Here is a 27,770-nt window from a genome sequence, read left to right as displayed (position 1 = left end):
CCATAAATTTTGACCATACTTTTTGGTATTTCTCATCGTCCTGCTGTCGGATTCTTCCAGTTAGCCTTGCTATTTCCGCATACTCCAATAGTTTCTGTTGCCATTCTTTAATTGTCGGAATATCCTGTTGTTTACATCTCTGTGCGAGGAGTAGTCTTCCTGCTGTTGTGCCATACAGGAAGAATTTCTGATCTTCCCCTTTAATGTCCTCTCCAACCATTCCTAGCAAAAATGCCTCATTTTTTAAATAAAAGGTATACCTAAATATCTTTTTTAACTCATTATACACACTACCCCAAAAAGTCTTCACCTTGTCCTGGCCAGATACTGTATTAATATGGGCCTCCTGCGAGCAACAGCAACACTCTCCACATTTGTCATTCCCAGTTGCAACAGCAACACTCTCCACATTTGTCATTCCCAGCGACTGGTATTCAGAAGCATTTCCTGTCGCCTTCCCTGTTCTCTAGAATCCTGCCACTTTGTTTCGCAACCACTTGGGGTAGCAATGCTGGCCACCAGCCCACTTCTGCTAAACGTTTCCTTTCTGCTGCCTCTCCTAGGCACCATTAAGACAGCGGCTCCTCTCCCCCTTTTCCCACGAGGACGACCCTTTAATTCACTTTGGTGCCATGTACTCGCATTTACGTGTTGCAAGCGAGAGTCCTTGTTCTTGCAACGCTTCCAACTTTTAAGTGACGAAAAGTGCATTGTGCATGTGAGGAGGGAGTCTACTGCTTGATCGAATCAATGTTTCTCACTTTGGCCAGCTTGGGATGTGTGTGCAGGAAGCAAATGGCAGCTCTGGTTGTTACCTTCCCCATCAGAAGTCGCTCTGTCGCTGAAGCCACCTGAAGACAGAAAGCCTTTCGCACCAACACCTAGTCTCTGGGAGTTGCCGCACTCTCTGATCAATGGAGATGTAGCATTTAGAGGTCGGGCAAGTTCTGCCCCTGCAAAGCTCCCTCAGCAGTGCTTTGCAGGCACCAAGAATCAACCAGTTGCCATGGTTGCAGAGCCCTGTGCACGACTCTGGGTGAACCCTGACCAGCAGCTGGTTGCCATGGCTGATCTCGAGTGTTGTGCAGCACTTTGAAGCTCTGACAGTCAGCTCAGAATATAGGAAGCCACTTTCTCCCGAGGCAGACCATTGGTCCAGCTCACTTAGTGATGCCTGCACTCACTGGCACTGTGGTGTTTGCCCGTTCTTTTTAAAACGTCTGCACAGGGGGAGAGAAAGAGTTAATAGGTAGACCAATAGAAAAGGCAGAGGTGGAGCCTACCTGTTTATAAAAGGGCTAAGCCCGTTAGTTGGTTTTAGTTGGTTGGTTGGTTGGTTGGTTGGGAAAGCAGTTGACAGACAGTTGGAAATAGACAATTAGTGCAGTTGGTTCTTGTGTGAGGGGAAGTAGAAGAGTTAGAGGCAGGATAAAAATAAGACTAAGAAGGTCAAGAGTAACAACATTTTGAATGCAGTTAAAGTTTAGTCGTGTCTGCAATAAACTACACTCTTCTTTGTTAACTTAAGAACCTGACTGAGACTAAGTGATTTACCGGGAGGACCTGGTTGGTGGCAGCGGATTAGTGGTGTACAGGTCAATAGCCGTGAGACAACCAGGGGCTCCGTATGAATGCCACAGGCTCTCCAGGGTTTCAAACAGGGGACATTCTCACCCCAATGTGGAGAAGCCAGGGGCATAGGAAAGGGGGTTCGGGGTGTGTGGTCCGCCCTGGGTGTCATCCTTGACGGGGGGGGTGACAAAATGGCACACCGTGGGGGGTGGCACTTACCGCAGGGCCTGGCCTGCAGTGCACCCAAACCACGCGTCTCTTCTGGGAGTGACGCGGTGGCTCGGGGCCCCACGGTGCCCAAAATGGCAGCATGGGGCTTGCATCCACAAGGCAGACTCCATGGGTAGCTCACTGCACCACCCCCTGGGTGGATTGCCACAGTGCCCCCAGGTGGTGCCCCCATGCGCAGGCCCAGACAGAGGGGGGCCATATGGGCCACTTGGCCTGGGCCTCCGATTCCAAAGGGGGCCTCGGTCAGCATATTTATCTATATTTTCCATTTTGTCTTTATATGCAGATACAGTTCAAGCCTTGAAATAAAATTATTTGTCAGCATAACTTTTGTGAAAAATATTTATATACTTATTTATAAGACTTTAGTCATCCCCAGGGTAAAAAAATGGGGGGAGCACATTATCTACCTGGCCCGGGCCTCTTCCTGGCTCTGCAAGGCCCTGCCCATGCGCAGATCGCCTCCGTGGGCAGCTCGCACCTTCGCCAGCACTCCAGGTGCCAGAGCAGCTAGCTACAGCCCTGGGAGATGCCAAGAATTGTACCTGGGACCTTCTCGATGCAAAGCAGATGCCATGCCACTGAGCTATGACCCGTTTCTTGTTTTGAAGCCCCAGAAATCAGTTGGTTGCCAGGGGTTCCACAGGCACAGTTTAATTTCAAACCCTGCAGGTGGAAAGAGTCTGTTGGTGTCATGGACTGGGTGAGTGCAGATGAGACCTCCGGGTGTAGGGCGGAATAATAATAATAATAATAATAATAATAATAATAATAATAATAATAATAATAATTAATAATAATATAGCCAGCTGGGCAACCCCCCAAGGCAAAAAGGCTCAGAGTGCCGGGGGAGTGGTGGCGGGACAGCGATGAATTGATCAGAGGGAGAAGACTAGGAAGAGGAGGTGTCAGAGCCTGGAGAGGTAATGTGGTTTAGTGAGCAGGGGGAGTCTGTAGCAGAAAGAAGTCCAGAGGCGGAAGGTGAAGCAGAAGAGTGGAGGCAGAGATGAATCAGGCTGCTGAAGTCACAGGTGCCCCCCCCCCTGCAGCAAGCTGTCCTCCACTCCTGACTCCCAGAACCAGAAGAGGCATAAGAAGGGTAGAGCAAAGACAGTCTGGATGTGGGCACCATCTCCGATCGCTTGGAAAAATCCCTGGGGAGGAGGAGACGTAGACAGCCGTGAGGAGGTGGGGACCTTTAGTCTCGGCATCTGGTTTCATGGAATAAGACCCAGAGGGAATGAGCTGCTGTGCTTATTACGCCTGACACTCAGCCAAGTCTGTGAAGAACGTGTTTTTGCTACTAGAAAGTTAACACCATTTGAATTGTGTAATTTTCCAACAGGCTGGTTCTCCAGAAGTGGCTTAGTCATGCTGGCCACGTGACCCAGAAGCTGTACGCCGGCTCCCTCAACCAATAAAGCAAGATGAGCGCTGCAACCCCAGAGTCGGTCATGACTGGACCTAATGGTCAGGGGTCCCTTTACTTTTACCTTTTAAGTTGCTTTGAGTTGCCTGGGGCAAGGAAAAGCAACTAACAAGTTTAATAAAATACAAATAGACTTGCTGGATCAAGTCAAAGGGGGCCCATCCTGTCCAGAATCCTGTTCCATGAACCATGATTATCTAGATGCCCCAATGGGAAGCCCATGAGCAGAACCTGGGTGCAATAGCAGCACTTTCACCACTTGCAATTCCCAGCAACAACAGGAATCTGGAGGTAGTGGAAGTAGATCATAGCCGTGCGCAGCCATCTTCCTTGCACACACTCAGGCACACATGCGATGACCGATTGCCCTACAGTTTTGCAATCCAAATAGGCCCGCTAGAAAAAAATCTTAAAAACAAGAGGCAGGCCAGCTAAAGGTTACCAGGCAAATCGAAGATACAAGCCCGCTTGAGTCTTGGCTTGTAATCCCAAGCATTACTGCATTAAGGAAAGCGATTCGTGATAGCTTACATAACAGGCTGTTGCTTCCTTGCAGTCCCTCCTAACAGGATTTATTAAAGGAGGGGAGACTTAGAGGGAAAGTGTTCTGCTCATTAAGCCTGCCCCTTTGAGACATCAAGTTCATGCTGTTTTTAAATGTCTCCCAACACAATCAATCCAGCGGAAGCAGAATCCGCTGCCGTGAGTCACTCTGGCAGCCCAAGCCCGTTGCGGTTTCCTTGGAGGGTGATGGGACTCTCATATCAGAATAAACGGATCTGTCAGTTTCGCTTTCTCGCAGTTTCTCATTCTTCCTTTTAAAAGAACAGAGTTTGTTTTAAAATACAGTCAACACAACTTATATGTGTTGAACCTGCACAATTTCAATTGTATGCAGTCAAAGGCCAGACACAATCACGCAGACTGAATGCATGGAAAGCGGAGAGCTTTTTGTGTTGGGTTTTTTCCAATGTAGAAGGAGTTTTTAAGTTCTCCCTCTTACTTAGTGCGCTATGACAGGGTCTAGCAAGTTTTCACAGGACAGCCCCACAAGATTTCATGTGAGCCTCCCAGAGCCTGGTAAGCAAGTCTGAGAGCTTAAAAGCACTGTGCCTTCCTTGGGGGCAAGGTCTGCTCAGCACATGACTCCAGAAGGTAAGATTGCTTACACAGGGATGATTCCAAGGGGGTGCTCTGAAGGGATGTGTTTTTCCTTATATTCCATTCCAGGAACATAACCCCCACATGAGGCTACAAGTCCCTGTATGAGAAACAAAATCACAACCAACAAACCTTCCCAACACCCCCCTTTCCTCCCCATACAACCAGTTGCCAGCGTTAAGGTGAGAATTAGGATGCTGTCGTTTCTCATTTTTTTCTTCAGTAAATCAGTGTGACTTACAAGTGCAGTTCAGAAGAATCTGGGGCTACTCCAGTTTGTCTGTACAAATGGTCAGGGGCACAGTGAAGATACTCAAAATCATGTAGACCGTATTTGTAAAGAAGTAGCTGGCCGAGTGTTTTTCAGTAAGTTTAAAATGCTTTTAGTAAGTTTAAAATGGTTTACTTACAGATTCAAGGTCTTAGTCATGCATTGTTCCATGCAGCAGCAAGGATAATACAGGCAAGATACCCTTGGGTAGAAAATACAGCAAGATAGCTTCAGACATGTGCTCTAAGCTCAGAGCTAGCTTAGAAATGTCCGCCCTCACTGGCTACATGCTGCAGAACAAGTTTGTGTTTCTAAATTAATTGTGCAGAAACCCTAAGATGGCTCTGTTAGAAGTCATGTGCCCATCTAGGCTAAACACAGTCTCTTCAGACGTCCTTCTTCAATGGTTACATTGTGGAAAAGAATATGGGCAAAGGAGGGACCTTGACTTCCTTCCATGGTAAGGGGGCATCACCTAACTGAGTCTATCTAGCAATAGCAGTTGGGCTTAGTAATGTTTGACTGCAGTCTCTCCCAATGTGGTGGTGGTGCTTCAAACAGCACTTTTGAGAAGTGCTTTAAGACAGCCCCCAGCTCAATTACTTCTCAAAAGCACTGTTTGATGTAGCTTGCACACTTCTTCTGGGGAACCAGTGTCCCCTGGCATCTTCCAACCGGGGGAAGCTGCCTTTAGCAAAAAGCACAGGTGTTTCTTCATTTGTAGCCTTGTCCCCAAATGCTGAATCAAGTTTCCTACCCCACAGCTGCTCCACTGGAAGCAAAAGCAGTTCAGGGGATTAAGGAGAAACCTGTTGGGTCCCATTCCAGAACTATGTAGCCCTATGACTTCATGGAAACATTGAGAAAGACGATCTAATTATTATTATTTTTAAATCCTCTTTTGCCATCTGCTGGCAACCACTGGGCGGTGTTTGGCTTGCCAGTGCCAACCAGTGGGAATTGTAGAGCTGGAAGGGACCCAGAGGGTCATCTAGCCCAACCCCCAACCTGATTGGACATATCATAATGGTTTTGTATAATTCTATGGTATAACTGCACTTGGAATACTCTGTGCAGGCAGTGTGGTATAGTGGTTAGAGTGTCAGACTAGGACCTGGGAGACCAGGGTTCAAATCCCCACTTTGCCGGTCTGTCGCTCTCAGCCTCACCTGCCTCACAGGGTTGTTGTGAGGATAAAAAAGGAGGGAGGGGGAGAGCTCACAGGAGAAAATGCTGGAAATAAAGGCTTGCATTCAACTATTTCCTGCTCAGAGCAGACCCATTAAAATTAATGAAACTATGTTAGCCCTGCCTGTTAATTTCATCAGGACTACTCTGAGTAGGCCTAGTGTTGCAGTCATTGCTGGTCGTGCTCAGAGGAGACCCACCGAAGCTAATAGGTCAATGTAATGAAGACATACAAAAATGCTTTATATGAGGAGGGAAGATTGCCTTGCAAAAATGTGTTGATTGGGAGAAATTTGCTCAGAGATAGAGGAAGAAGGAATGGGACTAAGTGCTGGCACATCCATGCTTTGCAAGCAAAAATTTGAAACCATGAGGACTACCATCTTTACAAGACCATAGTGTCTTGCGTGCAGAAAGGGTCCCAGGTTCAGTCCTTAGCATCTCTGGGTAGAGTTGGGAACTAGACATGTCTAAAAACCTTGGAGACCTGCTGCCAGTCACTGTGGACCAAACGCTGCTAACTTAATGGCCGTTCAGATGTTGTAGGACTGCAGTTCCCATCACTCCCTGACCATTGGTCATTCTAACTGGGACAAGGAGAGTTAGAGTCCAGCAATGTCTCTTCATATGAGCAGGTCTCCCATGCCCAAGTGCCGTCCTCCCTGACTGGCAGCAGCAGCAGCTCTCCTGAGCTGAGAAATGCCTGTTCCTGGTTGCGGTCCCCAAAATCAGGGACCGCACATGAGTGCTTAGCTGTGATTCCTGCATTGCAGGCAGTTGGGCATTGAGGATCCCTTGTAATTCTAAGATTAAACAGAGGTTGGGTGACCATCTGTCAGGGATAACTTAGCTGTGATTCTTGCATCACAGGGGGTTGAGCTGGATGACCCTTGGGGACCCCTTCCAACACTACAATTCTACGATTTGATGTGCAGAACATGTGCTCTGCCTCGGAGCTACAAGCCTCTCTCTCCCCTCCCATCCCCAGCGTGACGGGGCAGTGCATTATGGGAGGACGGCAAATTCTTGTACCAAAGCTTTTCCTTCCCAGTCTCTTTCTTCCCTTTTCTTCCCCGTGACTCTAATAGTGGGGCTGTTTGGCACCTTCCCCCGTGAGAAGGAAAGGGGCGGCCTGGCTGAGCAGCTTCAAAAGAAAGAGCTGAGCCCAGAAATCTTGTCTGGTGCAGCTTAAAACCTCTGATTGGAGGGCTGAGCCAGGCAGGTGAAGTTCTCTCCCTGGGCACGCCTCCTTCCTCTCAGTGAGCTCACGCTGGCAAACTCTGCAACCTGTAACAGGGTCAGGTTCCAAGGTGTTCAGGTAGCGCAAAGGGCACTTCCTGCTTTGGTGGGGAGGAGTCAGGAGGGGAAAGAAAGAAAGAAAGAAAGAAAGAAAGAAAGAAAGAAAGAAAGAAAGAAATCTTTCAAATCTCCAGGGCCGAGTCTCCCCTTCCCCTCTCCAGACTCCGCACCATGAAGTCGGAAAGTGAGGAGAACAAACCTGGTATGTGGTATGTTGCTTCCACGGTTACCTGTCTGAAAATAGCTACCTCGTCTCGGGCCTCGTCTTTTGTGGGGCTTTTGCTGAGGGTGTTTGAACGGAGATCCCTTTTGCCACATTCTGGACTGGCTTTCCTTGTCCTGCGAGTGGATTTGTGTAAGTTTGTGCATTTGTTACAGCAGCCTCAGGGAAACACCAGAGGCCACATGGGCAGCAGAGGCTGGCAGGCTGTTGTTGTGCAGGCAAGTCTCCGTCCTCTTCTTTTTAAAAAAGCACCTTGTCAGTCGCTTTTAAACTTGCCGAGGCGCAAGAACTAAGAGCAACCACCCAGAACGGCTCTCTCTCTCTAGGGCATGGTTCATTTTTTTCCCTTCCGTGTGCAGGGAAGGGGAATCGGAGCCACCGCTGAGCCTCTGAAATGATAGCCTTCAGGGAGGTGTAGTTGCGACGCTACTAACAGGGCGCCCGAGCCCCAAACAGTGACGGACTTGTTGGATAGTGGCTTGGCGAAGGCTGGGAGTTTGACAGGCTGGGAGTGGCAGGTGGGCCCTCGGTGCATGAGATAATTCTTAACGTGATCTGTGGTTGCTAGGAGCCCGTTGGCACCTTGGGTTTTAATTAGGATCGCCCTTCCGGGTTGCCTCGTTGCCAGGTGTCTTGGGTCGGGGGCCTTCGGCACACGGGGTTGGAGAACAGCTGTCAGGAAAGGTGTGCTGCACCTGAGGGTGTGTAGCGGTGTGTGTGCCGTGGCTTGCGTGTTCTTCTTGTGCTCACGCCGACAAGGAAATTGCAGGAAAGCAGCAAAAAGAACAGGCCAGGGGGGATGTGTAGGTGATGTCAGAGGGTGGGGTCCCTCGAGCCATATCGGCTGCAGCCTCCCTGGAACCTACACAGTATTTCCTGGCATTAATATAGGCAGCTATATATGTGATGCCCTGCAGGTGTTGGACTCCAACTCCCATCAGCCCCTGCCAGCATAGCTAGTGCTCGGGCATGATGGGAGTTGTTGTTGCTGCTGCTGCTGGTATCTGCCTGTCTCAAGAGAGAGTGGAGTATACTTCCGGGGGGTGGGGGGAGTCAAACTGCTGTTTTAGCAGCACCAAAGTGACCTGGGCAATGTGTATGGAGGTCCTGGGCTGCCCAGATGACAAGACCCCCCTCTCAGCCTTACTGATGTAGTCCAAAGGATAGCAGAGTAATACATTTGGCACCAGCTTGGCTGCAGGAGTTGCTACAAGGAGGCATACAAGGCGCCATCCAACTGCCTTAGGGACTCCACTCCGGATTTGTGTAGGGTTTACTCTTTAGCCTCTTCTTCTCCCAAGTATATTTTGCAGTGTAGCAGAGATTTTGGATCAGAGCTTTCTTTCTCCTAGATGGGCTACCTTCCCAGGTTGTTGAGTCCCATCTGCCTCTTACTTCCCTCTACAGCATGTGCAGAGACCGCCTTCTTGGCTGTTGGACCCACGATTGGTCTCATCCGTTCAATCCACCAGAGCCTGCCTTTGCATGCAGGGGAAGTCCCTAACTCACCAAGAGTTTGAGACCCATTGGCTACCCTCACCTGGTTTAGCTGGCCGGTCAAAGCTGTTCCCAAGGTGTGGCTGCTGTCATCTGCTGACAGCTTCTAGGAGCCCCAGGTGAGAGCAAGGTGGGTAAACTACCCCACAAGCAGCATGATGCCAAGCAACATCTTGAGGGCACCATGTTGGCTACTGCTGATCTAGCCCCAGAGTTGAGGAGGCAAATCTCCCAAGTACGTAGCTCAGTGACAAAGAATCTCAGTCCAGTATATCTGAAGGAGCGTCTCCACCCCATTATTCAGCCTGGACACTGAGGTCCAGCACTGAGGGCCTTCTGGTAGTTCCCTCACTGCGAGAAGCCAAGTTACAGGGAACCAGGCAGAAGGCCTTCTCGGTAGTGGCACCCGGCTTGTGGAACACCCTCCCACCAAATGTTAAAGAGAACAACAACTACCAGACTTTTGGAAGACATCTGAAGGCAGCCCTGTTTAGGGAAGCTTTTAATGTTTGATGCATTACGGTATTTTAATATTTTGTTGAAAGCCACCCAGAGTTGCTGGGGAAGCCCAGCCAGATGGGCAGGGTATAAATTATTATTATTATTATTATTATTATTATTATTATTATTATTATTAGCATCCAGGTTCATTCTCCAGGAAGGGCTGGGAATGTCCCCAGCCTCAAACCCAACACCACAGCTGCCAGCCAGTGTTGACAATACTGGGCTAGATGGACCAATGACTCTGTTGTAGGCAGATTCCCGTGCTTCTCGATCTATAGATGTGCAAGAGATTTGTGGCCTTTGCTGTGTGCCCACATGAGAGTTCAATGAGAGTGGTGGTGGAGTACTTATATGAATGGATGGGTACCATTAACCATCATAACAAGCCATGTGGCCGATGGACAATATGCTTTCTTCCCCCCAGATGTCATTCAAGGCAGGAGAGTTAAAAGTTGCATGTGACTTTCTCTTTCCTCTTAGGCACGGATGGGGTACCTATGTTCCTCCAGGTGTTGCTGGAATCCATCCCATCATCCCTGGCCATTATTCCTTCTGGCTGGGATTAATGGAGTCATCTGGAGAGCTACAGCTTCCCTATACCTGATCTATGTCCTGAAATCACTGATACAATACTTAGGAAGGAGAGAGAGAAATTACTTGCTGAGAACCGAGGGGCAACAACTGGAACCTTGACCAGCATTTGAGCTGCACAGAACCTTAACGATTGTTCTGTACAAGAAGTGTTTTGCAGCCATGGGTGTGTCCGTCCTCTCAAGAGCTTTGTGAATAGTCCCATTTTACAGGTGGAGGAACAGAGATTGAGAACCAATGACTTGCTCCAGGTTACCCAGCACTTTCCCCTTAGCTGTCCTGGCAAAACTTGTGAGCGCCTGATCTCCGCTGCCCCAACACTGAGAGCCAAGTGCAGCTATTTTGAACCACTTAGGAAAATACCAATGCTGCCTAGACATATACTAAGTGAGGCCATTGGTCCACCGATCTTAGTACTGTCTACACATTCAAATGTGCCACCCAATCTGAGCCCATGTAGCTGAAACAATGGCAGACTCCTTCACTCTTTTCCCCTGCCTCGATTTCCCTATTTTTGTTCTTTCCTCGCCTGTTGAGTTTTAAATTGTAAGCTGCTTGGGGCAAGGACCTGTCCTCCTATAAAGATGCACACAGAGGGACCTTTATAGATAAGAAGTAAATACAGCATTGCAGAAGGTGAAATGGGCAGCCTAAACCCATCCGGTCTTAAGTGGTGCAAAGGCTTTGGCTGTTTTCGTCACCCGCAATAGAATCAGAGATTTGCAAAGTTGGAAGCAATCCCAAGGGTCATCTAGTCCAACCCCCAGCAATGCAGGAATTGCAACTAAGAGGCCCCCAATTTTTGAACTTGCAGAGACGGGTGGTGATGTAAGCTCAGTGCTTTTGCACATTCATCTGTACGATCACTTGTAATGTGAAATCATGAGGACTAGATGGTTATAATTTTGTAAATACCGAGCCACAGATCCAAAGACTGGGAAATGGATAAACGTGTCAAAGTTCTTTGGAAACTTTTGCCTGACTCTCATTCTGCATAGAAATCAAAAACCCCAATTATACACCAATTAAAAACCACCCCTAAAGCAAACTACCCTTTCTAAATTATGGAAGTTGTGTTTTGTTTTGTTTTTTATCTCTTCCCTGTGTGGTCTGCATATTGTTATATCAAAGAGTAGATATTTGGAAAGTATTCCCCCTCCCGCCTCCCCAGTCTCCAGCCTGAATCCTCAAATGAAGTTATAATTTAACTTTTGGGCAGTGGACTTTGTCCTTGTATGGAAGGAACCCTACAAACACACCCATTAACTGGAAGAGATTGGGAACACTGGTCCTAAACCAACCAACCCACTTTCTGAAGTTAACGAACCTAAGTTAGTTGTGTCCGTTAACTTCAGTAGGTCTACTCTGAGTAGCCAAGAGCCCATGGAATTTGGCTGACTGCCCAGACCAGGGTTTCCCAAAATTGAGTCCCCAACTGTTTTTTGGGACTACAACTCCCATCATCCCTAGCTAGCAGGACCAGGGGTCAGGGATGATGGGAATTGTAGTCCAACAACTGCTGGAGGCCCAAGTTTGGGAAACCCTGCCCTAGGCAATGAAGCTGTTTGGAGGCGTTAAAAACAAACAAACCTAGCACTTCATCCAAACACTCCCATTTAAATTTTCTCTCATCTATATTATTACTCTTAACATCATTATCATTATTGCTTACTACGTTTGTCACTTTTAACCAAAAAAAAAGAGTTTTGAAGTCATTTATTTATTTCTCATGTATTTATTAATTATTGAGTTCAATGAGACTTGCTCCCACATTCATTGCGTATGTGGCTAAACACCAGCCCTTCAGATTTTATTGGACTCCAACTCCCATAATCCCTGACCATTGGCCATGCAAGCTGGTGAATGGTGGGAGTTTAGAGTCCAGCAACATGAGGCAGGCACTGGTTCACCACCCCTGTTGTGTGAAGGATTGCACCTTAGCCCCCACCCAGGAGTAGTAAAAGGTAAAGGGACCCCTGACCATTAGGTCCAGTCGCGGACGACTCTGGGTTGCGGTGCTCATCTCACTTTATTGGCTGAGGATGCCGGTGTTCAGCTTCTGGGTCATGTGGCCAGCATGACTAAGCCACTTCTGGTGAACCAGAGCAGTGCACGGAAACGCCGTTTACCTTCCCGCTGGAGTGGTACCTATTTATCTACTTGCACTTTGACATGCTTTTGAACTGCTAGGTGGGCAGGAGCAGGGACCGAGCAACGGGAGCTTACTCCATCGCGGGGATTCGAACCACTGACCTTCTGATCAGCAAGTGGTAGTAGCTCCAAATTTTGGAGAGAGTTTTGTTTAGATGCCCTCCCTGAGTAGACTAACCACCTTTTTCACTCCCATCAACACTCTTTGCAGACACATCATACATTTGAAGTACTCTTACATCACTCTAACAGTCATGAAGCATCCTGGGAACTGTAGTTTGGTAAGGGTCAGGGAATTATATCTCTGGAAGGCCAACACTCTGACAAACTACAGTTCCCAGGATTCCCTGTGGCTGTGAAGGTGGTATAAAAGTGCTTTAAATGTGTGGTGTATGGCTGTGGCAGGTGCTGTTTTTCTAATACAGTGGTACCTCGGGTTACGGACACTTCAGTTTACAGACACTTCAGGTTACAGACTCCACTAACCCAGAAATAGTACCTCGGGTTAAGAACTTTGCTTCAGGATGAGAACAGAAATCGTGTGGCGGTGGCGCAGCAGCAGCGGGAGGCCCCATTAGCTAAAGTGGTGCTTCAAGTTAAGAACAATTTCAAGTTAAGAACAGACCTCCAGAATGAATTAAGTTCTTAACCCGAGGTACTACTGTAATAAAAAAGAGGTGCCAGAACTCACCAAGAACGCCTCCCTTGTTCTCACATAATGGCAATGGTGCCCACCTGAGAGGTGCCAGAACTGAGTTCTGGCTGGAAAAAACACCCCTGGGTGTAACCCATTTGTTTGCCAGGCTCCTTCCAACTCTTATGATGCTCTGATTCCTGTGCCCACTTACCTGGGAGTCGGCTATATCCACATTCAGCCATATACAACTCAGTGGACTTACTTCTGAGTAGAGAAGAGCACGTCGCTCTTTGAAACTGGGACCGGACTCCTCTTGACATAAACGCTTTCCTGTACTCAATGTTTAGGGCTTCTTTGTGAATAGACATGCATGCAGCTTCCACTGCGTACCATTCCACTGCCTGTTTGCTTTCAAAGAAGGGGTAATACACCTGTTGTAACAGCAGGTCAGATTAGAGCCCTCCTTCTTTTCACTTTCGATTAGTTACAAACATGGGGCGTGGTTTGCATTTGTCATTTTCCTCCCCGCTCCCCTGGGATTGATTAGTTATAGGCGGGCAGACCGAGAAATTGGGGAGAAGGGGACTGTCTGGTGCTTGGTGCGCCAAAAGAGTCTAAGCTGGCTGAGCAACGCTCGGCTTTGGATGAATAGCTTGGTAGATATAGCTTTGCCTCTGGTTATAGCAGGTCAGTTATCTTGTGCTGACCTCTTTGGATAAGTGGGCCATTTGTAGTGTCTTTTTCTTTTTGCCGCAAATCTGTCGTCTGCTTAAAAGCTGTGGGTGAATGCTGACGGTGTTTCACTGCTTGGGAACTTAAGAAGGGTCACATCTCAGTGGCAGAACATCTGGTTTACATGCAGAAGGCTCCAGGTTCTGTTCCCGAAATCTCCAGGAGATCCTACCTGAAACCATGGAGAGCTATAGTGGTACCTCGGGTTACAGACACTTCAGGTTACGGACGCTTCAGGTTACAGACTCCGCTAACCCAGAAATAGTACCTCAGGTTAAGAACTTTGCTTCAGGATGAGAACAGAAATTGTGTGGCGGCAGTGGGAGGCCCCATTCGCTAAAGTGGTGCCTCAGGTTAAGAACAGTTTCAGCTTAAGAACGGACCTCCAGAATGAATTAATTTCTTAACCTGAGGTACCACTGTGCTGCCTTGTCAGTGCTGACAATAATTATCTAAATGGACCAATGGTCTGGCTTGGTAGTAAGGCAGCGGTACAGGTTCCACAGAATATAGGAGGAACCCTACTGGATCAGGCCAAAGGGCCATCTAACCAGTGGGAAACCAGAACTCGGAGGAGGCCAGAAGTCAGCTTCTCTTTTTTTGGTTGCCACCTGGCTGATGATATTCAGGGGTAGACTGTTCCTGGATATGAGGGTTGTACTGAGCTGTCATGACTAATATCTGCTATATGTCTGATGTCAAGGCTTGTCCAGATCTTGAACCAGTCAATGTATATATTTCTGAGTGCATTTTCCCTCACAGTGTGCCTTTCTTAGCTTAAAACTGTACTGCAGAACTTGCGGTACAGCAAAATCCAAGAGATAATTCTGTTCTGTGTATTTATCTGGGAGGTGCAAATTAGGTCATCTCCCTTAAAAATGCAGAACAAAGGAAATTCTCCATATTCCTCCATAATTGAAGCAGAGGAGGGGTATAATTGCTCCCACTTACTGATGTGGGCAGCGAGCTAGAGTTATCTTCCTATACACATAAAAATGTAAGACTGTCATCGCACAGCCCCCATTGGAAGATTTGTAGATTCAAGAGGATGGTGGCTTCATAATTGTGCAGAAGGTGAAAAGGATGCTTAGTAGTTGCAGTATGCAAGAAGAGGAAGTTACAGAAGGCTATTATGAGAGTAGTTTGTGTGCAAGAGGGGATGGGGGGGAGTAAGGGAGGATGCATGGACAATGGGGGTGAAGGTGAAAACAGGGGCACAGTGGGGCTGTGGAATAGAGGAGAGAAGTGGATTCAGATATAGGTGTGGGAATGCGAAAAACAAACTTTGTCCGTACATGGGTTGGGGAGGCGAAGTTCTTCAGGGTAAATTTGGGGAGAGTGGCAGAGGGCTGGCTATCAGAGCCAGCATGTGTGCATTCATGTTTGTGCGTTGGCTCAGACCAAAGGAATGGGTTCTCAATGTTGAGATTCTTCCCCTCCCCCCGCTGCCTGAATTTTTTCTCTCTTCTGAAAAAGAAGAGAGTTGTTTCTAAAAATTCAAACAATTATTGCAGTACAATGCTTAAAATAATACTGGTTTGCTGATGTGTGTGTTTTTTAATTTCTTTTTGCTTTCAACTTTTTATGATTTTATTGTTTGGTTTCATGGTTTTTATATGGTTGTAAACCAATGTGATGTATCTTTATGACACAGCGACACAGAAATTATATACCGTATTTTTCTGTGTATAACATGCCCCCATGAATAAGACGCCCCCTATTTTGGGGGACTCCAATTTAAGAAAATGGGGGGAGATGGCCCCGTGTATAAGATGACCCCCAGTCCCCCACTTTTAGCATTATTTTACAGTAATAAAACCTAGACTTTACACAGAAAAGTACTGTGTGTGTGTGTGTTTGTGTGTTTGTGTGTTTATGTGTGTGTGTAAAGTAACCAGCACATAAACAGACACAACTGTGCATATGACTGTACAAAAATATTTATGTGTCTATACGTACAAAATCAGGCTGCAGAAATGTAGTACCGGATGTTGACTATTTTATGTTATACATGATTAGGTTGCATATAATTAGTTGGGCTTTTTTTTAAAAAAAAAGTTACAATGCACAGACAGCACAGACCTAAGGAGTCACCCTGTGCAATAGGTGGTCTAATGGGGGCAAAGCTCGATTAGGTCAGAACTACCAGATCCTGTGTCTAAATATGTTTAAAATGGATTCCTCCTGCATCCCTTAGTCCACCTAGTTCAGCATCCCATTCTCACCATGTCCAACCAGTCGCTGGTGGGAAATTCACAAGCAGTTTCTCCCCAGCAACTGATCTGGTAGACAGATCTACTTTCTGGTCTGAGCCCCGGTGTGGAATTATTTGAGTAGGTTATGTTCACTGCAAAACAAAACAAATCCTCAAGGATCTCTACTTATGACCTCACCACCACCACAAAAACAAAATAAAATCCCTGCCCCGTTCCCTTCTCAGCCTCCTTTGCAAAGTACTTCCTAGTCTCTCTGGTTCCTCTGAAAGATGTGCTCGTTGCCTTGTTAATTACCTCCAGTTGTGTGTGTGTGCGTTTTGCTTCCTTGGTGCAACGCAAAGATACCTCAAGCTGTTTTCCAGCAATTAACCTTGTCATACCTTTTCAATAACAGCACTGCTTGGGAGCAGGATAGACCCGTCCGTAGCCTCCGAGTCATTTTCTTTCTCTGTTTCCTTTCTGTTCTTAATTTTCTCCTGCTGCTGCTCAGTTCTTGCCCATCCAGCGTTACCTTATATTGTGTACCTTAAAATGCGTTAAAGTCCTTGGATGCTTAATTTTCCTACTACAGGTAGCAGCCATGGGGGGGGGGGGAGACATAAGAAACTGCCTTATAGTGTCCATCTTGCTTCATATTGTCTGCACTAACTGGCAGTGGCTCTCCGGGGATCCAGGCAAGGATCAGACCTGCAGATCCACCTGGGCCTTTTGATCGAACTGTACAACAGCTTCTGCTTACTTTACAGGGAGCGGATCACATATATACAGCCGACATTACATTCATATGGAAACGGTCGTAACTTTTTATAACACCGTGTAATTGTTCTCCAACGGAAGTCCCTGCCTTGCTGCAATTTTCATTCCCGCGTGTGAATTTACCAGCAAGCATGCTGGGTTAAAGAGAAAGGGCGTGCTCTGATAGACAGTGGCCTCCTTAGGGAGATGACACAAGTTACTAGACCACAATGAGTCTTCTTAGCCCTGCTAACCTTGTGTTAACAGTAGCGGCCCACAGAGTGAGGCTGCGTGGCTGGCCTGCCTTCCCAATGCTGTGCATCTCTGCTGGTTACCAAGAAGGAGAAAGAGTGGGGCACGAAGGCTAGGAATTTGGTGTGGCATAGGCACACTGGCGGGAATGGCAGATTGGCATCACCTCTGTGGCAAACTCGCTGCTCCTTTGCTCTGCTTTGGGTAACTGGCAGCACTGTGCACCATTGGAGATACAGGTCAGCAGTGCAACCTGTGATCATCTCCTCTCTGAGTAAATCTCCAGGTAGCCCAGGAATGTCCCTTTTCTGGTATCCTGGTCAGTGATGACAGTCTTGAGCTGGCTGGACCAATATTCTGACTTCCTTTGTTTGGAATCCAGGGCCTCTCTTGTTTGGATCTGTTCTCTGGAGTGTGCTTCTCCTCTCTCTCTGTCTCTCTCCCAAATGTACTTGGCTGTCATATAAAGTAACAACTTCAACAGAACGGAGAAACTGCCTTAATCATTGCCTCTGAAGTTTTCAATTAGGTCGTAAAGTGTTGCATTTCCATCTCTTCATCCCACTTTTTTTTTATATCTACTTTTTTCTTTTTCTTTCTGCAAATCGCTCGGCAACAGAGTCTCGGTCTTCTGTAAATATAAAGCTCTGCATCCTGGCAAATTGCTTGCAGATGTAAAGGGAGTTTTTTTTGGGGGGGGGTTACTTGAGAGTGTCTTTTACAGCTTTTATGGGTTTCCAAATGGAAAGCAAAAAAAGATGGTGACCTTTAGCCTAAGGAAATGATAATAGATCAAAACACACACACACACACACAGAGAGAGAGAGAGAGAGAGAGAGAGAGAGAGAGAGCTTTCTGTTGCTGCTGGTTTGCATATTTAACTTGGGGGGGGTGCCCTTGGCTTTCAATTGCCTTCCCCGGTTGCCAGTTTAGGGACCAAGAAATGAGAAGGCAGTGTTGCTTCTTTCAGCTGAGGGAATCTGATGCCTTCTCTCAAGGGAGGACATTGGTTTCACCCAAAACTGCCCTTGGCACTCAAAGTCTTTCTTGTATTGCATTTGTGGGTGATGTAGCCTCTGACAGTGATTGGCTGAGCTGGGGTGGTGGCTCCCAGTATTCACAAGCATTCCAACTGCTCCGGGGAGGGGAAAACATCTGGCATGTTCTATAAGTAACCATTCTTTCGATGGCTACTTGCCATGATGGCAGAGCTCTGTCTCCACAGTCGGAGGCAGTAATGCTTGTCTGAATGCAGTTACTGGAAACGTCAGGAAAAGTGGGTGCTCTTATGCTTGGGTCCTGCTTGTGGACTTGGGGCATTTGGGGTGGCCACTGTGAAAAAAAGGACTAGAGTAGGGTTACCAGACATCCCTGGGGACAGTCCCCGGATTTGCAAATCTGTCCCCGGGAAATGTGGCAGCGGCAGCCTCAGCCAGCCTGGTAGCGCAGTTGGCTCTGGCTGGCTTCAGGAGCTGCTCGCTGCTGTGGCGCCTGCCATTTTTCATCACCGGAAGTCCCCATATGATGTGTTGCGCACAAGACACATCATATGGGGACTTCCAGGAGGCAAACTGGCGGGCGCCACGGCAGCAAGCAGCTCCTGAAGCCAGCCAGAGCCAACTGCGCTACCAGGCTGGCTCTGGGCTGCTGGCTGCCACTGCTGAAGGGGAACCGGGGATGTCCGGCAGTACAGATCTCCTGCCCCCTTTGTTTTGACTGATCGGGTGAGGCTCAGGAGTTGTGGGCGGGCGGCCATTGCCCAGTTTTTTAAAAACTCTGCACATTTATGTTTCACAGGGTGCGAAAGAAGGGCTTTGCACCTTTATACAATATGCTTGGGCCCAGGGTCTTTTGTCTCACCATCCCCACTACTGACTCCCTGCTGCTACTCAGTTTCAAAAAAAAAAAAAGTGTCCCCGGATTCATTGAAAAAAATCTGGTAACCATAGACTAGATGGGCCATTGGCCTGATCCAGCAAGCTCTTTTTGTATGTTCCTGATGTTTGAAGTCCAACTTCTGTGAGGAAATGGAAGGTTGTTGGGCTGGTGTGAGAGGTCGGTATCATCAGGCACGTACCACTCCCTCAGTATGGGGCGGGTGCTGGGAACTGTCCATCCCTGGAGAGGCTTGGCTATAGTTGCCATCTGCCCTGCTTTTGCAGAGGGTAGCCATCTGTTTGAAAGCATCATCTATATGTCCAGTCCAGTGTGAAGTTAAAGGACCATCATTTCAAAGGGAGGAATGGGAGAGAGAGGGCCCCTAATCGCATTTCCCCACCCATCATCCGAGGCTGTCTCCAGCCCACGGTGTCTGGAAGGATGAGAGAGAGAGAGAGCTGTCCCACCCATGAGGCAGAGGGAAGCAGCCATCTCAGGTAGCGGAAGCACAAGCGAGGTGTTTCCTGCTTGGCAGGGGGTTGGACTCGATGGCCCTTGTGGTCTCTTCCAACTCTATGATTCTGTGACACCCCACTCGCCCTGTCACCTGCTGATGGAATGCCACCCTTTCTCTGGTGTGTGTCCCGTTATGCAGCATTGTCACTCGTCTCCCTCACCCCTGGGACAGAGAAAATGAGCAGCAAGGCCTTGCACAATGCCCCCCTCTCGCAGGGGACGGCACATTCTTGTCTCGCCTCAGGTGGCAAAACAGGACGGGCCACCGCTGGAGAAAGAAGAATGCCTCTGGTTTTAATCCCAGAAAAGACCTTGTTTCTCATCCTCTTAATGGTGATTGCGACAACAGGCCCTTTGAAGGAAGGGAGTGAAGTGTAGCTGTTTCTGGAATGCATCTCTGTTGGCAGTATGAAGTCAGAGTACGGGGACAGATGATGATTTACTAAAGCTGGCTGGCGCGAATGTTTACCTGGCTGCTCACGTTGACCTTGAGTCACTATAGCCAGTAACATATTTCAGCAAAGATAAGCTGTGCACCTGACAAACAGGCAAGAGGGGGGGGCATGTTCAAAGCAGACAGTGAACTGCAGTTGGCTCATTCTGTTCTGGGTGGTTAATATTATTATTATTATTATTATTATTATTATTATTATTATTTATTTATTTATTTATTTATTTATTTATTTATTTACTACTACTAAATATATATTCTACCTTTCCTTCAGGCATAAATAGTTCTCTCCCTCCCTGTATGGGTGCTTTTTGTCAATATCTGAGCCTTTATTTCTTGCGCAGATCGTTGAATCAGTGTTTTATCCTCTTGCGGTGTTTATCTTTCTCCTTTATTATCGTTGTTACATTTTTATTTTTATTTTATGCAATCCTGTTCCTTTATAAAATAAGCCCAGAAGTATGGCTGAGGAAGGAAAGTCTGTTGTCTCTTGTCCTCCTGTTCAGCTGTGACTCAGAGGGGAGGCGGAGGCTGTGACTTCTCTGCTAAAACGAGCTTTGTGACAGATAAGTGAAACCTCCGAGGCAGAGGGTGAGGGGGAATTGTGGAGAGGGAAGCAACTGAAACCATTGATGGGGTGGGGGCATCCTTTTTGATCAATGAATCCTGACCCAGCCACAATCTATTGAAGGCTGAATTATTCCTGCCACCTGTCTGCTTTCACAATCTCGACAAGCTCTGTGATGGAGATATCTTGAGAGCAGCATCTTCCAGTTCTGTGCAGGAAATCTCTTTTTTTGTTTTTTTTTGTTACTCTTTCCCGTCATTTAATGAGAAAATAAATTGCATTTGAAAATTATCCCAAAAAAGGGGAGAAGAAATGTTGATGAAATGTTTCATGGGTGGGGTATAGAAAATACTTCCAGCTTCTTTGCTGCATGGATCAGGAGATGAGCAGGGCTGTGAGTCTTTTGTTTGTGTGTATGCGTATGCGTGAGCACTTGTGCATCTGTTTGTCTGCCTGCATGTGTGTATGAGAGAGAGGAGGAGTTTGGGCCTCACCCACTTTCTTGCCAGAGCATTTGCCACCCTGGAACATTTGCTGCAGAGCACTGAGGAGCTAAGAAGTTCCACCGCCTTTGGTCTTTGGTCTGTGCTCACCACAATCTGCACTGCTTCCGTTCCTCTGCAGTTCGGCTTCCACAGTTACCTACGTTCTTCCTCTTGTTATTTGCTATGGCCGAAACTAATTATGCAGTTAATGTCAGTGCATTTCCATGGAAGGAAAATACCAAAACAATGCAGAAAACAACAGAATTAATTACACAATGTTTGCAAAGAATTATTTTTTTAAAAAATAAAATAAAAAGTTACCATAGTGAAGGGATTGGATTAAACCACAGATCCTAGGACTTGCTGATCAGAAGGTTGGCGGCTCGAATCCCCGCGACAGGGTGAGCTCCCATTGCTCGGTCCCTGCTCCTGCCAACCTAGCAGTTCAAAAGCACGTCAAAGTGCAAGTAGATCAATAGGTACCACTCTGGCGGGAAGGTAAACGGCGTTTTCGTGCACTGCTCTGGTTCGCCAGAAGCAGCTTAGTCATGCTGGCCACCTGACCCGGAAGCTGTATACGCCGGCTCCCTCGGCCAATAAAGCGAGATGAGCGCCGCAACCCCAAAGTTGGCCACAACTGGACCTAATGGTCAGGGGTCCCTTTACCCTTTACTTAACTATAGTGAACTCTGCTCATCTTTGCTTGCACAGTTTCTGTTCCTGACCTTGGATGAACGTACAAATTGCGGCAATTTCTTCTCCCGTTTCCCTTTCTGATGCTAAACTCTGGCATCCCTGGCCTGCGCCGACTAGTGTTACGGTTGTGAGCTGTTGCAGGAACTCTCCCTAGATTCAAACTCAGGGTCATTGGCATGCAGAGCCTGTAATTCCATCTTCCCTGCTCCATGGCTGGGGAGGAGAGAGATGTAGAAGGGGGCACGATGCCAACAGCCTCCTCTGACCTGGAGATGGGCCGGACTGCCTCTGTCTATGCAGAACCATCTGCCCCTGGCATAAGGGGGCTTGTGGTGTCTTCAGCGGCATCCTTGCCACATGTTGAAAGCGAGTCCCTTCCCACCACGGCAGGGCACACTTTGCCCTGCCTGGCGGGGGATTTCTCAGAGGCCGCGGATGCCTGGCAGTTCTTCTGTATCCGTAGCGTGGGAAAATGTGCAAACGTTCTGCTTCCCCTCCCTCTGCGACTTGGCACGGATTCCAGGATCAGCTTCCAGATGAGAGCTCCGATTGCAGCGTGTTTGGATTTGAAAGATGGTTGCTGCTGGTGAAGCTTTCATCTGAAAGCGGGGGGGGGGGGAGAGGAAGAAACCCACAGCAACGCACACAAATCCCAGATTGCTGGAAAGTTTCGGGAGCCAATCTCTCCACCCAAGCATGTAACATTTGACTGGCAGGCTTTACGGCTGGCATGCGGGTGCATCGGTCGCTGGCTGAGCACGGATGGTGTCGTTACTTGGCAAGGACCTTGTTGGGTGTTAGTCAGGTCCCAATCCCCAACCCCCACCCCACCACTGCTGACTGCTCCGAAGCGCAGAGGTTCCTCATGAGAGACGTTTTTATTGCATTTTTGAAAAAACCAAAAAGTGCGTCCTTTCCAGCCTTCATAAGCAAAATATTTGAAGAATGCGAAGGAAGTGTTTATTATTTCTTGGTGCAGCTGTGGCTGGAGAAGGGGAGAGGACCACAGAGGTCCCTTCCTATTGGCAGTGTTGCTTGAGTGTATGCCGCCCAGGGCAGGCACACACGTGGCAAAGGGGTGTGCATGCACCCAGAGGGTGAAGGAGCCTTCCATGGCGCCTCAGCCCTCACTGTCAACACCACCAAAACAATTCTACTGCATGTTGGAGCCAAGCATGTTGGTTGCCTGCTATGCAAGGGAGAGCCCGACCAGCTGACATGGTATTTGGTGGGTGCGAACCAGGCGCCCCCACTCTGGGGCCTCCAGCATGGCCCTGCCCAGTGCTCCCCTCTATGACCGTTGGTTCCTCCAATGCCAGGAGAAGGGCATCGGGACAAGCTGCACTGGGAGTGCCTGTGGGGGGTGCCTGCTTCCTGCCACCTGAAAAATCTGTGCCCAGGCTAAGGCCCTCTGGCACCCCAATACTATGCCCCTGCTTCCTGTTATAGAGAGGCAGTGGTTAGCGCAGTGGTTAGAGCAGGCATAGGCAAACTCAGCCCTCCAGATGTTTTGGGACTACAATTTCCATCATCCCTGACCACTGGTCCTGCTAGCTAGGGATCATGGGAGTTGTAGTTCCAAACATCTGGAGGGCCGAGTTTGCCTATGCCTGGGTTAGTGTGTCAGACTTGGACCTGGGTCATCTCGCCAAATGCCCTGCAGTGCAGGAATCAAAGACTTGCTTCAAAAAACTGTGAAAGCTCAGGCTCTCGCATTCCTGTTCAGAGGCCAGTGAAAACCTTCTCAGGTGCTGGGTTGGTGATTCCCACCCGAAGGGACCATCCTCCGTTGATTTTAAATGGAGAGCAGGAGAAATGAAGAATGCAAAGAATGCAGCGAAAAGAAATATTAGAATTCAGCCATGGCGATTCATTCTTTGTCATCATGTTTCATAGGGATCCTCTCAGTTAATGATGTAGACTAATAACTTCTGGGGAAACTTTGGCCGCAGAGGGGCCTAATTCTGCACATACCTATACATCTGCCTCTGTGCAGTGAACATCTTTCTGGCTCCCAGGCTTGTAGTTTTTGGCTGAAATGCAGGCCGGGAAGGTCTGTTTGTGCTTACATCTTGTTAAAATTTAATCCGTTCAGTTTTCAATCTTTGGTCCGCAGAATTTCAAAGAGGTGATCAAATCTCTGTGGCTGTTAAAAAGACAAAAATAGAAGCAGCCTTGAAAAAGCTCGGGTAACCCAACAGCCCTTATTTTCTGAAAACTAAAAAATAAATTAAAAAAATCTTAAAAGGGCCCCAAGTTTATGGTATGTATGGGAAAGGAGGACTGACAAATGTTTAGAGAAATTTGTTTTATTTTAAAGGGGATTAGGACAAAGGCCTTGGGTTGGGCAGTTCTGAGTCGAGATCCATCACTCAGCCGGAACGGCAGCCCAGTCCCTATGTGTGTTTTCTCAGAATTACATCCCATAGAGATCGAAGGTGGCGAAACCTGGCTTGCCAGTACAGTGGTACCTCAGGTTACACATGCTTCAGGTTACATACACTTCAGGTTACAGACTCCGCTAACCCAGAAATAGTACCTCGGCTTAAGAACTTTGCTTCAGGATGAGAACAGAAATCGTGCTCCGGCGGCGTGGTGGCAGCAGGAGGCCCCATTAGCTAAAGTGGTACTTTAGGTTAAGAACAGTTTCAGGTTAAGTAAGGACCTCCGGAACGAATTAAGTACTTAACCTGAGGTACCACTGTAATACATGTGAAAAGGATCTAGGGGTCTTAGTAGACCACAAGCTTAACAGTGATGCAGCTGCGAAAGAAAGAAAGAAAGAAAAAGGAAGGAAGGAAGGAAGGAAGGAAGGAAGGAAGGAAGGAAGGAAGGAAGGAAGGAAAGAAAGAAAGAAAGAAAGAAAGAAAGAAAGAAAGAAAGAAAGAAAGAAAGAAAGAAAGAAAGAAAGAAAGAAGCTAATGCTGTACTGGGCTGCATCAACAGAAGTGCAGTGTTCAGATCAAGGGAAGTGATAGTACCACTCTATTCTTCCTTGGTCAGACCACACCTGGAGTGGTGTGTCCCGTTCTGAGCACCACAATTTAAGAAGGATGTTGACAAGCTGGAACATTTGCAGAGGAGGGCAACCAAGCTGATAATAATAATAATAATAAATAATAAATTTTATTTATACCCCGCCCTCCCCAGCCAAGACCAGGCTCAGGGCAGCTAACACCAGGTATAAAACAATTGATTAAAATACTTAAAAACAAGATGAAAATGCAACATAAAATGCATTAAAATAAAGGTTCTGGAAACCAAACCTTATGAGGAACAGTTGAAGAAGCTGGGGATGTTTAGCCAGGTACAGAAGAGACTGAGAGGAGATATGATAGCCATCTTTAAAAATCTCAAGGGCTCTCACACGGAGGATGGAGCAAGCTTGTTTTCTCCTCCTCTGGAGGGTAGGACCCAAACCAATGGATTCAAGATACAAGAAAGGAGATTCCGACTAAACATCAGGAAGAACTTTCTGGTGGTAAGAGTTGTTCGGCAGTGAAACAGAGTCCCTCCTTCCTTGGAAGTTTTTAAGCAGAGATTGGATGGCCATCTGTCATGGGTGCTTTAATTGAGATCCCTGCATTGCACTAGATGACCCACGGGGCTCCCTTTCAACTCTACAATTTGCTTCATCTGCTTGTTTTCTTGAGTCCATCCAGCTCTGATGAGACATGAGCTGAGCACCAAGAGTTTTGCTGGAATGTGGGCTGTGGCTCAGCAGTAGATCACATGCCATGCATGCAGAAGGGTCTGGGCGCAACCCCTGTGGCATCCCTAGGGCTCAGAGAGATCCTTCCTCCAAACCCTGGACAGCTGCTGCCAGGCAGAGTCGTCATTTTTCATCACGTTAGGTCAGGGCCAGATTTAGGTTTGATGAGGCCCTAAGCTACACATCAGGTAATGGGCTCTTTATATGTCCAGCTGTCCTTTGTCAACAACAAATTGTCTATAGTTGAATATATACTATATGGTAATTTATGGACCTAGTAGGTATCTAAAGCGATTTGCACATGCAGAATGTAGGCACCCTATATATAGAAATGAGCAAACCAGTGATATTTTAGGGAGCAGGCTAGCAGGCAGGGCCCATTACTTACATCATAGGAGCCTACACAAAACACTGTTGCTGTGTGTAGGTTTTATTTTATTTGTTTTTTATCTTATATTTTGGAAATGTACATCCAGTTTTTTTCTCCTTTAATTTTTTTTGGGGGGCCCCAAGAGAGTGGGGCACTAAGCTATAGCTTGTTTAAAGGACCCCTGACTATTAGGTCCAGTCGTGACCGACTCTGGGGTTGCGGTGCTCATCTCGCTTTATTGGCCGAGGAAGCCGGCGTACAGCTTCCGGGTCATGTGGCCAGCATGACTAAGCCGCTTCTGGCGAACCTGAGCAGCGCACAGAAACGCCATTTACCTTCCCACTGAAGTGGTACCTCTTTATCTACTTGCACTTTGATGTGCTTTCGCACTGCTAGGTTGGCAGGAGCATGGACCAAGCAATGGGAGCTCACCCCGTCACAGGGTTTCGAACCGCCGACCTTCTGATCAGCAAGTCCTAGGCTTATACATAAATCCGGCACTGAGTTTGGTGCACTGTTTTGCCTGGTTTTTCCTCTTAACGTGTCAGGTTGTGACGCGTGAACTCAGGCAGGAGGGAGAAGATAAAGGTCTATTTGCTGTTGGGAACATAGGAAACTGCCTTCTGCAAAGTCAGGCCTTTGGTTCATCTACCTCAGTGTTTCCCAGAGTGGGGTTTCTTTGGACTACAGGTCCCATCATCCCTGACCACTGCTCCTTCAAGCTAAGGGTGATGGGAAGTTGTGGTCCAAAAACAGCTGGAGACCCAAGTTTGGGAAGCCCTCATCTAGCTCATTGCTGCCTACACTGACTTACAGTAGCTCTCCAGAGTTTCAGGCAAGAATCTGTCCAAACCCTACCTAGATATGTGCAGGAGTGAATATGAGATCTTGTGCACTCATAGTAGATGCTCTGACACTGAGGTACAGCCCTTGCCAAAATTAAAGTAATACACATAGGAGGGGCGGGTCATTAAATCCAGGGTCTAGAATTACCTAGTAGGGATGAAATTTGAGGCGTCGTCTTGCTTCGTTAATTTTTCACGAATTAGAGAGCCCATTCCTTTGTTGCAAGCTCTTTCATTTCTGCAGAGTATTTCATAAGTCTTCAATGTGCGTTTCGGAAAAAGAATTCCACCTACGTAACCAGTGGTGCAGATCCGAGGGAATGGGTTAGTTGTGTAAAGTAGTCCTCTGAATGCTAAGTGTTGGTAGTCACAAGCAGGAGAGGACTGCCACCTCCAGGCCCGCCTTGTGGTACTTCTGAAGTTAAAACCCTAATTGTGGTTTCCTCCAGCTGATTGTTCCACCTTTCTTGACCCGATAGAAGCAGGGGTGAGATCTGCGCTCAGAGGGCACCGTGGCTTCAGCCATTGATTACAGTGGGGGAAACAGAACATTGAGAATGGAGATTGCTTACACTTTTTAAAAAAGGACCAATTACTCTCTCTCTTTCTCTCTCTCTCTATATATAGTATTTATATATATAGTGTATGTATATAGATAGATAGATGGATGGATGGATGGATAGATAGATAGATAGATAGATAGATAGATAGATAGATAGATAGATAGATAGATATAGATAGATGATAGATAGATAGATAGATGATAGATAGTATTTTTTCATGTATAACACGCCCCCGGGTATAAGTCGCCCCCTATTTGGGGGGACTCAAAATTAAGAAAATGGGGGGAGATTACCCCCATGTATAAGACTACCTCCCCCCCTTTTTAACATTATTTTTAAGTAAAAAATACCCTAGTCTTATACACGCAAAAGTACAGTATATAAAAAAACTAAGTAAATTTCGGGGGGAAGAAAGTCTTTGTAATCCCACAAACACATGTGGGCTCTCTTGTAATGTTCATTTGCTTGGGGGGGGGGGGTTGATGCAAAATATGTGCTTTTGTAAATAATTTTGAAAAAAGGGCAAACTCAAAGTACACCCCTGGTCCAGAGCTTGTATTGCAAAGCCATGTTGTAATGATGGGGTGCCAGATTATATCCTTTGAAATTCACACTTTTCTGAATTTTGCAATGCCGTTCTCCAGTGGCAACATGCATACCAAAAAAATATAATTGCATGTTAAGAGAAGAAGCACCCATAATAATGGTACTGTTCATGAGAATTGTATACAAACATTTGAACCCATTACAGGGAAATGCATGCATGAAGTGAGACAAACACAAAAGACATGTACAAATTTGTAGGACTGAGATTGGAGGCAAATTATTTAGTGATAGTAGCTTGCCTGCACTCAGCTTTTAGTCACATTTCTTCATTTGAAGTATTTCGTTTGCCACCTCGCTGCTCAGGTGTAGGATTGTGGCCTAAGTTTTTTAAATGGGTTTTCCAGTGCTGAGAGACTTCTACACACAATTGACAACCATAATTACAGGGTTA

The 27,770-nt window shown here is 47.1% G+C and overlaps 1 protein-coding gene across 2 annotated transcripts in view; it reads left to right on the top strand.

Annotated features, from left to right (window-relative positions):
* Positions 1-27,770, top strand: part of KAZN (kazrin, periplakin interacting protein) — a 232,924-nt gene that overhangs the window by 141,344 nt on the left and 63,810 nt on the right. Inside the window, exon 1 of one of the 2 annotated variants that reach the window (XM_082230265.1) lies at positions 7,145-7,353. The exons of the other annotated variant lie outside the window; for it this stretch is intronic. Coding sequence (XP_082086391.1) covers positions 7,323-7,353 — 31 coding nt within the window. The 5' untranslated portion in view covers positions 7,145-7,322. Of the gene's footprint in view, positions 1-7,144; positions 7,354-27,770 lie in introns of those variants that run through there. 2 annotated transcript variants of the gene reach the window in all.

The sequence above is a fragment of the Podarcis vaucheri genome (genome assembly GCF_965113315.1).
Source record: "Podarcis vaucheri genome assembly, chromosome: 7".
NCBI classification, from domain to species: Eukaryota; Metazoa; Chordata; class Lepidosauria; order Squamata; family Lacertidae; genus Podarcis; species Podarcis vaucheri.
This window is presented reverse-complemented; position numbering and strand designations above follow the sequence as displayed.